Source organism: Dipodomys ordii, unplaced genomic scaffold (assembly GCF_000151885.1).
Source record: "Dipodomys ordii isolate 6190 unplaced genomic scaffold, Dord_2.0 Scaffold59, whole genome shotgun sequence".
NCBI classification, from domain to species: Eukaryota; Metazoa; Chordata; class Mammalia; order Rodentia; family Heteromyidae; genus Dipodomys; species Dipodomys ordii.
In genome coordinates this window covers 9,280,525-9,294,567 of record NW_012267275.1, presented here as the reverse complement: position 1 = coordinate 9,294,567, position 14,043 = coordinate 9,280,525, and the positions used below count along the sequence as shown (strand labels likewise).

Sequence of the window (14,043 nt, the reverse complement as noted above, 5' to 3'; positions counted from 1 at the left end):
TTGAGATGGAGGTTAGCAGTAGACCTTTCTGAAGAGGTAAACTCTGAAGGACAAGATAGCTCTATCTGTTCAAGTCCTAGCAAAATTGCAATGCAAGCAGATGAAGCAAGTGTGGAGGCCAGGAAGTAACCCAGTCTGGGAACTCCGGGAGACAAGATAACTTCCAAGAACGGGTACAAATGGCACACAAAAAAGCACAGCACTGGGAAAATGTGAATTACATTTAGCTGGAAGCAACAATGGATTCAAGTCAAAGTCTGGTGAAACCTGAAATTCACAAGACAAGAAAAGGCTAAGTTATTTATGGAGATCCCCTAAGGGCAACTTTAGTAGAGACTGTGTTCTATAAGCAATTTAGAGTAGTGGATAAGAATGTGCTATAGGAAGATTTCTCTGGCATTAGTAGGAACTGCTTTCATCTCTGACAAACAAACACTTTTCTGAGGTTTCTTATTTCCTGATAAATATTTATCTTCATGACTAAATTTTTGGTAAAAGGCTGAGCTATAAAATAGTTTTAAGTAGGCCTGGCAATACAATGTTTGTAGCCCAGTGCAAATGGAACGTGTGGAACTCTCATTCAATATGCAGCTTAAAAGCATTTTCCCTTCCTCTACCCACCACCTCTGTCTTCACTTGTCATGTGTTTTGCATTTGGGAGTTTATGATGTGATTCGTAGGGCAGAAGGTTGTCTGTCGGTCAACAGCATACCTTCATGAACACCCGCTATACCTTAAACCCCTGCATCACAACTAGCATCCTGCCAAGGATGGCAGGCTTCATGTCACTAGACAAGAGCCAAGAAGCAATCAGTTGAGACAGTGCCAGGGAGGCAGAGAGGAGACTGGGAAATCTAAAGCCCACATCAACTGTGACTACAAGTATGCCCATCACAATGCATTGTTATTAAAACAAATTCAAAACATAATTAAAATGTCATCAGAAAGCTCATAGCATTCTATCTGTGGAGCCTTGTTTTATGGCAACTGTTGGCACCCCTGCCACCTGCCCATACTTTATGTCATAGGACAAAATAACAGCATGTCAATATAGATTTTTTTTCTGGCCTTCTCAACCCAGTGAGGTGCTACCGTATTTCAAAAACACTTGTGCCATTATAGCTGTGTAAAATGTGACCACTGGGGCAACTGAGTGAAGAGTTCATGGGACCCCTGTCCATTACCTTCAGCCTTCCATATCCTTGGATGAAATTATCTGCAGAGAAAAAAAAGTTTGAAAGAAATTATGTCTGTGGTGATAATGTCCCCATACACAGCATTTAGATTTTATTAGGAAGTATAAGTAAACTAGAAGTGATATAAAGTACATATTAGAGTTTCCATACATATATACATACTACATCATTTATAAATGATATAGCTGATATAAATTCCAGATTTTGGTAGCTACAGAGGATCCTGAAACTGATCCTGACAGATAGGAAAGACAAGGGTTTTTATTTTCTTTTTTGCTTCCAATGAGCCTAAAACAATTTGAATTTTTTTTTTAAAAATAGGCTTTCAGGCATGTGATGATCTTTGAAATAAAGAAGGAAATGTAAAGGGGAGAAAAAAGAGGGAAGTTAACAGGAAGGGAGAAAAAGAGGGAGAAAGGGAGAAGGGAGAAAGGGAGAAGGGAAAGAAATATTTGGAAGTTAGATTAATGCCTCTTATTGACACACAGCTGGACCCAGTATGCTATATGCAGCTTCATCTGGAAATGTGAACCTCAGCCATGAGTTAGAGAGGGATAAAAGGAGAATAGAAATTTTCACATTCCAAAAATTAGAGAACTAGCCAGTTTCTTTCTGATCATACTTCCTTTTTTATCTTGTCCAAATCTACCAAATAATCATTTACTGTTATTCAGCACACAGAAGGAATGCACTGTCCTGTGCTTTATGGGGTTGTAATAAAATAATTGCATATAAAAAAACATAATTCCCAAATTCTGAGAGAATTCATAATGAACTCTGAGGGAGACCAGCAGATACTTCAATTATCAGTTAAAGGGAGTGATATCCATGGAAATTAAATAAATGAATTTCTCACATCCCATTTGTTTTAAAATACTTGTTGATTTTCATCCCTGAATTTTTATTTCATTTATCGATACTTACACATTGTTTATGCTTTGCTTAGTATTAAATTATTGCATAATACTATTCCACATTTACCTAAAAGTAGAATGCATAGATTATATGTAACCCAGCATATATAAAGCAGCCTGTGCAGCCCTCAAAACACAATAGACAGAAAATGAAAGGTGGCCATTTTTGTTGCTTTTATGCTCTACAATATTTTCAATAAATCATGGTCTCCTATCCTAAAATGTGTTGTGTCTCAGCTACAAAACCAGAGAAGGGTATCTTGAGTATAATAAAAGAATAAAAGTATTAAAACACATTAAAAGAAAATACTCAACAAAACAATATGTTGGAAATGAACTGTACAATTTGGAGGGGTTGGAGGAGGGAAAGAGAGAGAAAAATGAGGGAAAGGGGTAATAAGTTTGACAAGAAATGTACTCACTGCCTTACATATGTAACTGTAACCCCTCTGTACATCACCTTGACAATAAAATTAAATTTACAAAAGAAAAAACATATTTTTAACAAATATTCAAGAAGTAAAAAAAAGAAAATACCATTTAGCTTTGAGGTTCAACATGTTTCTGACTGAAAAGAAAATATGTCAGTTATTATTCTGTTCTACATTTGCACAGAAGCAGAAAATAACTGACATATTTTCTTTTCAGTCAGAAACATGTTGAACTTCAAAGCTAAATGGTATTTTCTTTTTTCTATTAAATACTAAACTAGCGGATAATTATAATTTTGAGATTTACAAAGAAATATGTCATTAGAGTTTAGCACATACATATTTTTCTACCCACCGTGTTTATATACCTATCTTTTGATGAGAAGAGGGTATAACCTGAGATCTCTGTCTTAAGAATAATAAGCAATACTCCAGTTTGCCATCCTCATTTGCTTCCTCAGAGAAACAAGAAAATCAAGAACATGGTGATTGTTAGGGGAGTTCAAGGGCTCATATATCAAGTGTTTTATGAAGAATTTTCCAGAAAAAGTAACCAAATGATAATTACCAAAACAGTATGTTTTAAATATCCTCTCCACAGAAAGTAATAGGTGAGGTAATATATGTTAATTAATTTGAATTATCCATTCTACAATTCACATATATATAATTATATATGGAAATATACATTATAGTTACTTATTTAGAAACAATAAATTTTAAAAGCCACATGAATAAAAAATGGGCAAAGGAGTTGAGTAGAAATTTCTGCAAAAAGGTTATACAAATTGCCCATAAGCACATGAAAAGATACTTGTGTCACTTATCATTAGGGAGATGAAAATCAATGCCACAAGATATAGCCTCACACCAATTAGAATACCTATTATAGGAAAAACTCTGGAAATATTAGAAAGAATGAGGATCTGATGGTTAGAATGGACAATGGTACATTCTCTATGAAATGAAGGATAACAGCTTTTTTAAAAATCCAGCATAAAATTACTATACAATATATTTGACAAAATGAAAACCGGGATTTGGGAAGTTATTTGTATGCCTGTATTCACAGTAGTAGTGTTCACAGTAGCCTAAACATTGACAGAGAGGTGACAAAAAGATATATATATATATATATTATGTATATATGAATATATACACACATGTATGCATATAGTGGAATATCATTAGTCTTAAAAAGGAAAAAAAATCCAACACAACCTGTAACATAGGTATTCCTGGATCGTGTTACATTAAGTGAAATAAGCTAGTTACAAAAGTGTAAATATTATATGATTCCACTGTATCAGGCACTTACACAATCAAATCTACAGAGATGAAAAGCAGAATGGTGGTGTCCAGGGCCTGGGGTACAGGGTCTGAGGAATGATGAGTTATTTATGAGCACAGAGTTTTCATCCTTGAGAAATGAAGAGGGTTTTAAAGGTAGACAAGAGTGATGGCTGAGTGATGGCTGTCCCTAAAATGTTTAAAATGGTCAATTCTCTATAATACACACCTTACCAAAAGTTTTACTTTAAAAATTAAAATTTAAAATTTGTATTAGCTCCCTTAATTGGTTCCTTCACAAACATGTGATCAATACCCATGATCTAGTAAAAAAGAAAAAAAAAAACCAGAGATCACTGTGCTGATCCTAAGTTGAATTCCTCTGCCCCACACTGTCTTAATCTCACAGTATAGATAAAAAAAATACTCTGTATCTCAATCTCAGTTTTCACATCTACAAAATATGGACAACAGCTTATATTACAAAATCTTGATAAATAATATTATTAAAATTAAAAATATTAAAATATCTGGCAGGTACTTGGCACTCAAGAAACAAATTATTCGTAGCATCCTCATTCATCAAGATGGCCAAAGCCATCTTGAAAAGTAGCATAGCACCAAGCCTGCTGTACAGTAAGTGTTCACTCTAAAACATATTGCAAAGAAGATCCATACAAGACAGCAAGAGTCTGTGGGTACAGTCAGACTTTGTAAGAAGAGAGAGTTTGATGATGGATGTAGAGAAATTTGAGCAGGTGACATTGAAGGGTGGTTAAGATGTGAATGAAGGAGAAGAGATGGCAATATGAATTATAAGGTGATCTTGAGCTGAAGGAAGAAACTAGATTTCTAAGATCCTGAGATAATGATAATTATTAAAGAAATTTGATAGACATGGTAGGACCTGATGATAAAAAGGGATTGGGAGACAAAAAGAGAGCTTTGATTTTGGATATTTTCTCAATGTATCCACCTGGGTCCATACAGAAGACAGAAAAACAATATGAGTCTTTGGTGTAGCTCAGTGGCAGATCCCCTCTAGCATGCACCTGTTCTAGGTTCTATATGCAATACCACAAGAAAACAACTAGCACAATGTTTGGTGTGTCAGAACTAACTGTGAATGTATATATGTGTTCATGCATGCGTGCATGAGCAGAAACAGAGGAAAGCATTTTAAGGAATTGGTTTATGCTTTGATAGGTCAAGTGAATCTAAATTATTCAGGCAGGCAGCATGGAAACCCAGGAAGAGGTGACACTGCAGCTCAAGGTTGTGTTCCTAGAGGGAGTCTGCAGGCATAATTTCTTCTTCTAGAGGCCTTTAACTGACTAGGTGAAATCCATCCAAATGGGAGAGGCTAATCTGCTTACTCTTAGTGTTCTTACTTAAATATTAATCATGTCTGAACAGCACTACTACAGCCACACTTAGAATAATTTTGAACTAATACTAGGTGCCAAGTTAGAAAATTAATCATCATACAAAATTATTTAAGCAGAACATTTTTATTTTATTTTATTGTATTGCAAAGGTGGTGTCAGAGGGGTTACAGTTACGTAAGTAAGGTAATGAGTACATTTCTTGTCAAACATTGTTACCCTTCCCTTGTTTTCTCCCATTTTTCCTCCCCTCCAAGTTCCCCCACTTCCACCCCCCCATTGTAAAGTTCATTTCCAATGTAATATCTTGTGAGTATCTCTGTTGCATCAGGTCATCCTTGGTCTTTGTCCCATCATTTGGTTTTCCCTCTTCCTTTGCCCAAATCAGATGAAAGTATATATAAGACACAGGCTTCCAAAATAAAAAACAGTGACAACAGGTGACAAACCAAAGGGAAAATAAAAAGAAAATGAAAGAAAAGAGAAACAACTTCACGCAGTACATTAAAAACAAAAGCAAAAACAAAAAAACCCTCTTCTTTCCATATCTTGGAGTTCATTTCAATTAGCATCATTTTATATGGTCGTATGTACATAATTGTTGAGTTATTGTGATCCTCAAGAAGAGGAAATTCAATAAAAAATTACAAAGAACAATAAGATAGCAATTATAAGTATACAAGAGAACTCTAAACGATACCTCAAGGCAGAAAATGCATATCCAATCAAAAACTAATTTGTAATGGGGGCACAGACCTCATTGGAGAAGTTTGGCTTAGCTTACTGGGACATAAACATGACATACAATGGGCTTTGGGCAAATGTACTTTAAGAGAGATTAAATAGAAGTATGATGTGGATGTTTAAAAGGAAAAAGAACCATATTTTCCATTCAGATTATCAACATAATTCACAAAAGCAAAACAGTGGTAAGATCAGAAAAGAGTAGAGAAAAAGGAAGTTTTGTTCCTCTTCTGAGATGGTAGATAGTGATTAAAACATCAAGTGTATAAGTAGACATCCACATCCACAGGAACCAGAAAAACTTCTCTCAAAGAATCAGATGTAAGGCACACAGTAATTGACAACTCCAAGGAACAAAGATCATAATCAGGAAGGGGAGCTAATGAATTGGGCCTGGGAAGGTGGCTCAGTGATAGAGCGCTTGCCTTGCATGCATGACACCCTGGGTTTGATTCCTCAGCACCACATAAGGAGAAAAAGCCAGAACTGGTACTGTGGCTCAAATGGTAGAGCACTAGCCTTGAGCTGAAGAGCTGAGGGACAGCTCCCAGGCCCAGAATTCAAGCCTCACAACCAACAACAACAACCACAACAAAAGTACCTTGTAGCTCAATGGCAGAGTACTTAAGCACTATATACAACAACCTGGTTCAATCTCCAACAACAAGAAAATTTAGAAAACAATGAGAAAATGAGAAAGGCCTCACTAGGATATCAGTCAAAGACTAAAGGCCAGGTAGTGCTGGAGTGCCAGTACAATGTCTGACACACGCTAGAGACATCCTCAGTTAGCGGGGATGGTGGTGAAGGGAGAGAAACCCACTAAAGCCCAGTTTGCTCCAGCCCAGGCATGCAGAAGACAGGGCTCTGAGCAGTAACCACAAAAGAAGGGAGATTCCAAAGTAAAGGCTTGGTGCTCTGTAAGAACACCTACAGGTTTTCAGACAGGTGCTGAATCCTCCACATCTGCTAAGTGTTGGGGGAGGGCTCTGCCACTTGAATTACAGAAATCCAGGTATAGGAATCTGCCAGTTAGATCTTTACATCTCCTTTCCAAGACAGAGAAAAACCAAGTCTTCCAGCCTCCATCCTACTCTCTCCTCAGTCCGGCCCTAGCACAGTTTCCCTCCCAATCTAACCGTGCCTGGCTCTGGAGCAGGATATTTTCTAACACAGCCCCTCTGGCTCTTAGTGAGATTGTGGTGATGCTTAATTTACACTTAAACTGATAGGGAAAGAAACAGCTTTCTCTGAAAAGTTGTTATGTGCCAAACACTTGACCTATATGGGCTCATCTATTTTCAGGAAGGAAGATGTTGTTACCTTTCTTTATTGTACAAATGAAGGCACTGAAATTCAGAAATTAAACCTGATCAAACAGTCTTTAATACTTAGAGGAAAAAAACCCCATAGCTATAATGAACTTACTTTAAATAGTTACCCTACTACTAATATTAAAGATTCTTGGTTAATTGCTTTCCTAGATTCTCACTCTTCACTTTTATCAGCATCTCTTTAAAAATAGAAGCTTGGATTTAAATATCACTTATGAAGCGTTAGGCAGCGTTCTGAACACTTTACATAATCCTTATAGAAATACAATTTTACAATAAGAAAACTGAGGCATAATAGAAATAAGATTGGAATTCACCTAACCTGGCTCCGCTACAGGTAAATAGAACAGTAGTTCCCTATTACTCAGTTTCGCCTTCTGAGGATTCAGTGTTTCATTTCCCATGGTCAACTGGCTTCCAAAAATATTAAATGGGAAATCTCCAAAATGATTTCCAGGTTTTATTTTAGGACCTTCTGAATGATGTCATGCAATCTCACAACATCCAGCTTTATCCCAGTCAGATGGTGAATGACTTCTCTGTGCAGCATTTCTGTTCTGTATTTTCCACCTACTTATTAGTCACTTGGTTAATCAGATTGATTTTCATGGTACGACAGTACTTCAATTTATTATTTTATTTTTGTTAATTATGGCCATAAAGTGTAAGATTAGTGATGTAAAGGAAACTCCCAGACACAAAGCATGGAGGGATGGATTAGCTCTAGTACTGTGTGAACACTGAAGACATAAAGAACCATGGCCGGTACAAGGTTCAGTACCATCTGCCTTGGATATTCACAGGGATCCTTTAAAGATGTCCTCTGAAATATAAGAGAGAACTACTATTCCTTATTTCAGAGAGGAACCTCCACTTTAAAGAGTTTAAAGATGCAGAATGCTATGAGAGACAACAAGGTCATGATTGTGTCTCAGTTCCACTACTTCACAGTCTTTCTGTTTGGATAAAAGTGCTAGAAGGTGTAGTTATCCTCTAAGGGGTAGTGTGGGAGCCAAGGAAAATGTTGACAAATGAGCCATGTGATTGACACCAGAAATTTTTCTTCAAAGCAGTAGATGTCAGGCAGCCCATGCTTTAATACCTCTGGCAGCTCCCTCCCTTGGCTCACATTCCAGTGGAAGCCTGTCTGACTGGGCACAGCATCCTGGTTGGTCCAGTGCAGACAAACTCCTTTGGTTGTAAGAGCTGCCAGTGTTTTCTGGAGTCTCTTAGTGCCAGGAAACAACATGGTTCAGCCAGCGTGTATTTATCACTTCTGAAAAATGATTTTCCACACCAGGAAAACTGCAAAAGTACACACAAAATTCCAAGTTTGCAGCCAGTTACCTCGGTTGATACCACAGATTCAACCATGAATCTTCATGAAGAGCCATACCATATTTAAATATGGAATCTTTTATTTACGTTCTATATTTTATTTATGTTTTTGTAACTTTGGGGGCAGTACATTCGTCTCCAGCTTAAATTTTCTTTCTTTGATTATAAAGGAAAAAAAAAAAAAGAAATGCCAAACTCATGGAGCCTTAATAAGGAATCTGGTGTTGTCCATGAACAAAAGTCTGATTTTCATGTTCATTTCATTTTTTATTTCCTGTTTATTTCCATCCTTTCTTGCATTCCTAGAGGGGAGATAAAGAAAGCAAATAAAGAAACAAATCAATAAACACATGAGTACATAAATATTCTGCTATAAGTGGTACAGTGATTGGCTTGTAAAGACCAAATTTCTGTTTCCTCACAGGACAAAAGTAGCAAAGGTCACTACGGGGAAATTGCTCTTGCTTCTTTCCTTCCTTCTTAGCTATTCAAGTTTTCTTTTCTCCTGGTCCTGTCATCTGCGATATGGACAGAGGCCATTGACCAGAAGGAAGAGTGTGCTGCATCTGTCCATGATAAACGGTTCCCAGCTCACTAACAAGGCTATATGGGGCACTTATTCATCAATTGTGCTTCAACTTTATATAAAAAAGCATTTCTAGTTCTATATTTCATGTTCCCTTTATGTGGTGTTTTGCTGTAGGGCATGCTTTTTTTTCTCCTTCAAAGTTATCTTGGCTCTGTTTTTTTCCACTGAGAATTAGCTCTTTCTTTCTGGACTCCTGAGTGTGTAGATTTTCATGGCCACATCTCCAGATAAAACGAAATTTATTGCTATCATATTCCAGGCTTTTCCCTTTTCTTAGACTAGGAGACTAGCAACCACACACAAAAACTTCCAGCATGTTCAAATAAAAATTTTGACTAAAGCAAATAATTGAAAAGTATCTGTAGGTAATTTATTTCAAAATTTATTTCAAAAAGACACAAATGTCTTTGTCTTTTTATTCGTAGAAATAATTTGTTTTAGAAGTATATTCACTCTGAGTTGAGGTTCTATGATTATTATTACTTAATATTTCCTTTCTCTGAGCAGTCTTACCTTTGGAAATACATCTGCAGAAATACTGCTTCCAATCTGATAGACAATATCAACATTATCCAAGGCTATTTGGCATAAATAGCTCAAATTTCTTTATTCTCAATCTATAGCTTGTGGACATCACTAAACTATTTCTTGTTAAATCTCTTCAGCATCCCTGCTATTTTAATCAATCCTGCACACATGAAGCAGCTGAACCTATGAATTAACTCAGAATAGAAAATGCAGCTAGAGATTTTTTTGTGCCTTGGAAAGGAGAATATAAAGTTGTGTGGAAAAGAGTATTCATTGTTCTCAGCACTGCCATAAGAGGGGTTTTTGGCAGAATTGTACAGAGGGAACCAAACAGAAGCAATTTAAGGATCATTGCCAAACAGAGGGATTGAGTTTTGCTTAAGGCAGTAGTTAAAAAAAATAACACATGGCAGTAAAATAGAATTCCTAGTTGTCCTTTATCTCAAGAAAACATGTGGGACCATAATGAGGACAGTATTAGGAGTAGTACAAATGAAGACTTTTCCTACTTCTCGATCTCAGAAATGGAGTTTAGAAGTTCTTGGGCTGGTGAACCTTAGGAAACAGTAAGATGAGTAAGCACAGATGTAAGAACGTCCACACCTGCTGCATGGGCTCTGTGACCAAAGCTTTTTGCAGCTGTTCCCAGGGCCACAGCAAGCTCACTACCAAAGAAAATGAGGCAGTGACTGATATTAGTGAAAATGAAATCTGGCCCATGATGAAAACCAAAAATCCAGACATCATTTGTTCTCACATACATGTAACGTAAGCAGAGAGGAAAAAGCCTCCTAAGTGACTTCAGTTACAATTCTTGATTATATGATAGGAGTCATGTAAGTAAATTCCTTTGAATTCTGCTATAATACATGAAGCAATATTCAACAGCTCTGGCCTTAAAGGAAATGCAAATCAAAACAACACTGAGATTCCACTTCACTTCAGTTAGAATGGCCATTATCAAGAAAATTAACAGCTACAAATGCTGGCATGTATGTGGCCAAAAGGGAACACTGTTAGTGGGAATGTGAGCTTGCTCAACCACTTTGGAAAGCAATTTGGTGGTTCCTCAAATGATTAAATGTAGAGCTACCCTATGATCCAGCAATTTCACTGGCAATTTATCCAACAGGGCACAAACAAGGCTACCCTAAAGCTACCAGAACAACCATGTTCATTACAGCATTATTTACCATAGCAAAGATATGGGAATCAAACTAGATGCCCCTTGACAGAAGCATGAATCAAAAAAATGTGGTGTGTATGTGTGTGTGTGTACACATATGCATACAACAGAACACAATGCAGCCTTGAAAATAATGAAGTATTGATAATACTACATCATACAAGAAACTCTGGTATGACTGCATTTATATTAAATGTAGAGGAATTAAAAATGTATTAAGACAAAAATATAATCTTTGGTTGTCTGTGATGGGGAAGATAGTAGCACAAGATTGCAAATTGACTCAAAGAAAATTTTGTAGTTAATGTAAAAATTCTTTAACTTAATCACAATGAGAATTCTCTAAGTCTATGAATTTATTACATACACAGCAAGTGACTTTGTGGTACATACACAAATTATCTCAGGTAATTTACAGAAAAGATAATAATGGAAGGAAGGCTTTGAGAAATAATTATAAAATAAATAACAGAAAAAGGTTTTGCTTATTAAATTATTTTCATTTTATATGGTATGCAAAACTACAGTGTTTTTCCGAAAGGAATTCTCTCAAGCTACATGTTTCTGATGTATAAAATGAAGATGTTAAAAATAATGCTACCTCATGAGCACTGGTGGAAATTAGTTCTTTAATAGATGCAAAGAATTTAGAAGAAGCACTGAAACACAGTAAACATGGAATACATGTATCTATAGGTACCATTTATAAAGGTTATATCACCAACAACAATGTGTATTTTGTAGTATCAATTTCTTTTGATCATGGAAAAATGCAAAATAATTTATTTAAAATGCTTCAGGCAAGCATAAATGAAACATTAATAAAGTCTATTCAAAAGATGCATGGAAATATAGTACAATTGGGAAATTTGGAATTACATGATCTATATTAAGGATAATTTAATCTATAAGACCTCTTTTTAGCTTTATTTTTATTCAGAACTAAATCACTACTAATTTAAAACAATAATTTGTAGTGCTTTTCTTCTCTGATTTTCTCTTATCTGTTTAGTTTTAGAGCAATACTAAATATCTTCCTTATCAATTACAGGATGAAGGAAAATGGCCACCTCTAGAGGTAATAAAATTAGAAGGAGCAGAAGTTAGCATTGATAGCAGCTTGGGGAAACCTTTCGTGTTTAACTGTGTTCCTCAGTCTGGAAGTAGAATGTTTTGCCTCTGTGCAACCTCAAACCAAGAAATGAAAAGGTAATTCATCCATTTTTTCCTTGCCAGTTTTGCTTTCAGTAGTGCTTGTCCACAGCAACTGTAGTAGATTCTTGAAATTGGAAGTAGGAAATAGTGCAACAAATCTGTATCATAAGTCAATGAATTAATTATCTTTCCTGCAGGTACAAGAAGTCTGAGTCTTCATAATTCTTTCAGGTTTTTTTTTCAAAAAGATATTCCAGAGTACATATTCTGTTAGCTCTCTTACCTCTCTCACTTTAGATCTTTATCATTTCTTTTTCAAAATTCAACACTGCTACAGTTCACACCTGGAATTCCCCAAAGTTCCTGCACGTGCACACGCACACACACGCGCGCACACACACACACACACAATGTTGCTTAGATGATTAATCAACCCAGTTTTTTGTGGGTATATAACCCAAATGAAAGGAGAAAGTACCTTATGATCTCTGATCACTATCCTCCACAATCTGTCCTCAGGAATTTCCTAAGGAAATGGGATCCTGGGTCAATTCAATCAATCAACTGAAAACTATTTAAAGAACTGCTAAATTGCAGGGTGCCAGTGGCTCATCCTGTAATCCTAGCTACTCAGTGGGCTGAGATCTGAGGATTGTGGTTTAAAATCAGCCCAGGCAGGAAAAGCCATGAGACTCTTATCTCTAATAAACCACCAGAAAACCAGAAGTAGCACTGTGGCTCAAGTGGCAGAGCTCTAGTCTTGAGCTGAAGACCTGAGACACAGTGCCCAGGTGCAGAGTTCAAGCCCCCTGACCACCACCACCACCAACAACAACAAAAAGAACTGCTAAGTTGCAACAGTGTTCAGGACTGAGTGAAGGGTAGAAAATTGATGACAAAAAAAGTAGCAGTATCTACTTTCAATGACATATCTCTTCAAAAGAATTTGACCAATCTTGAAGTGACCAATAGATCTGATATCTCATTGACAAACAATGTACTACCCCTATATGTGGAATAAATTTTCAAATAGGTATTATTTTATTAATTGACACACAGGGAAATATGATAATGAAATATTTGTGGGGTATCTTGCGTGTCCAAGACATTCTTATAAGAAAGTAAAAGTTGAAACACTCTTCAGGAGAAGATGAAGTGGTATAGGAATTGAGAGGAGAGAGGGGGGTGGTTTGCTGTGAGAATGAAGGAATTATTTATGGCAGGTATAGTGTAGGTTTGGATAACATACAAAGGAAGAAATTAAACATAGGATGGAAGGGGGAGTAAATCAAGCTTTGGAGAGGACAAAAAGTAGTGGGGTTTTTCTTACAAGTTAGAAAATCTAGAGGTGGGAAGGTGGCTCAGTAGTAGAGTGCTTGCCTTGTATGCATGAGGCTCTGGGTTCACATAAGCAGAAAAAGCCACAAGTGGTGCTGTGGCTCAAATGGTAGAGTGCTAGCCTTGAGCTGAAGAGCTCAGGGACAGTACCCAGGCCCAGAGTTCAGGCCCCACGACTGACAAAAAAAAGAAAAAAGAAAGTCTAAAAGAAAACTGTGAATGATTGACATGATTGACATTGCGGGTGCCTAGCTAAGGAGCAAGACTAGGAAAACACAGTCCTCAAGAACAGATGCTTATCATGCACTAAAGATGGCCAGGATCCAAGGAACACTTGGGGAAAAGATTTAAGACAGTGATTACTTAACAGTTTTTCCATATGTTGTAGCCAGTTCCCTGGAGTTAATATACCAATTGTTATCAGCTCTGATAGTGCAAATAAATTACATATGTTAATAAAATAGTGAATGAATTTTCTCTCAGGCACTAATTAAACTATGAAGGACAAGGATAAGAAAATTGTATTTTAGATATTCCTATAGGGATGAGGTTTTGCCGCACAGCCTCAATTTGGAAAGAACATGTTGCCCTTCACCCAAGAACTTAGAGAAAAAT

The 14,043-nt window shown here is 36.5% G+C and overlaps 1 protein-coding gene across 1 annotated transcript in view; it reads left to right on the top strand.

The window, feature by feature from the left end:
- The window catches only part of LOC105989802, a 107,288-nt gene that overhangs the window by 77,908 nt on the left and 15,337 nt on the right, over window positions 1-14,043 (top strand). The window contains exon 7 of the mRNA XM_013022018.1: window positions 11,987-12,144. Within this exon, the coding sequence (XP_012877472.1) occupies window positions 11,987-12,144 (158 nt within the window). The remainder of the gene's footprint in view (window positions 1-11,986; window positions 12,145-14,043) is intronic.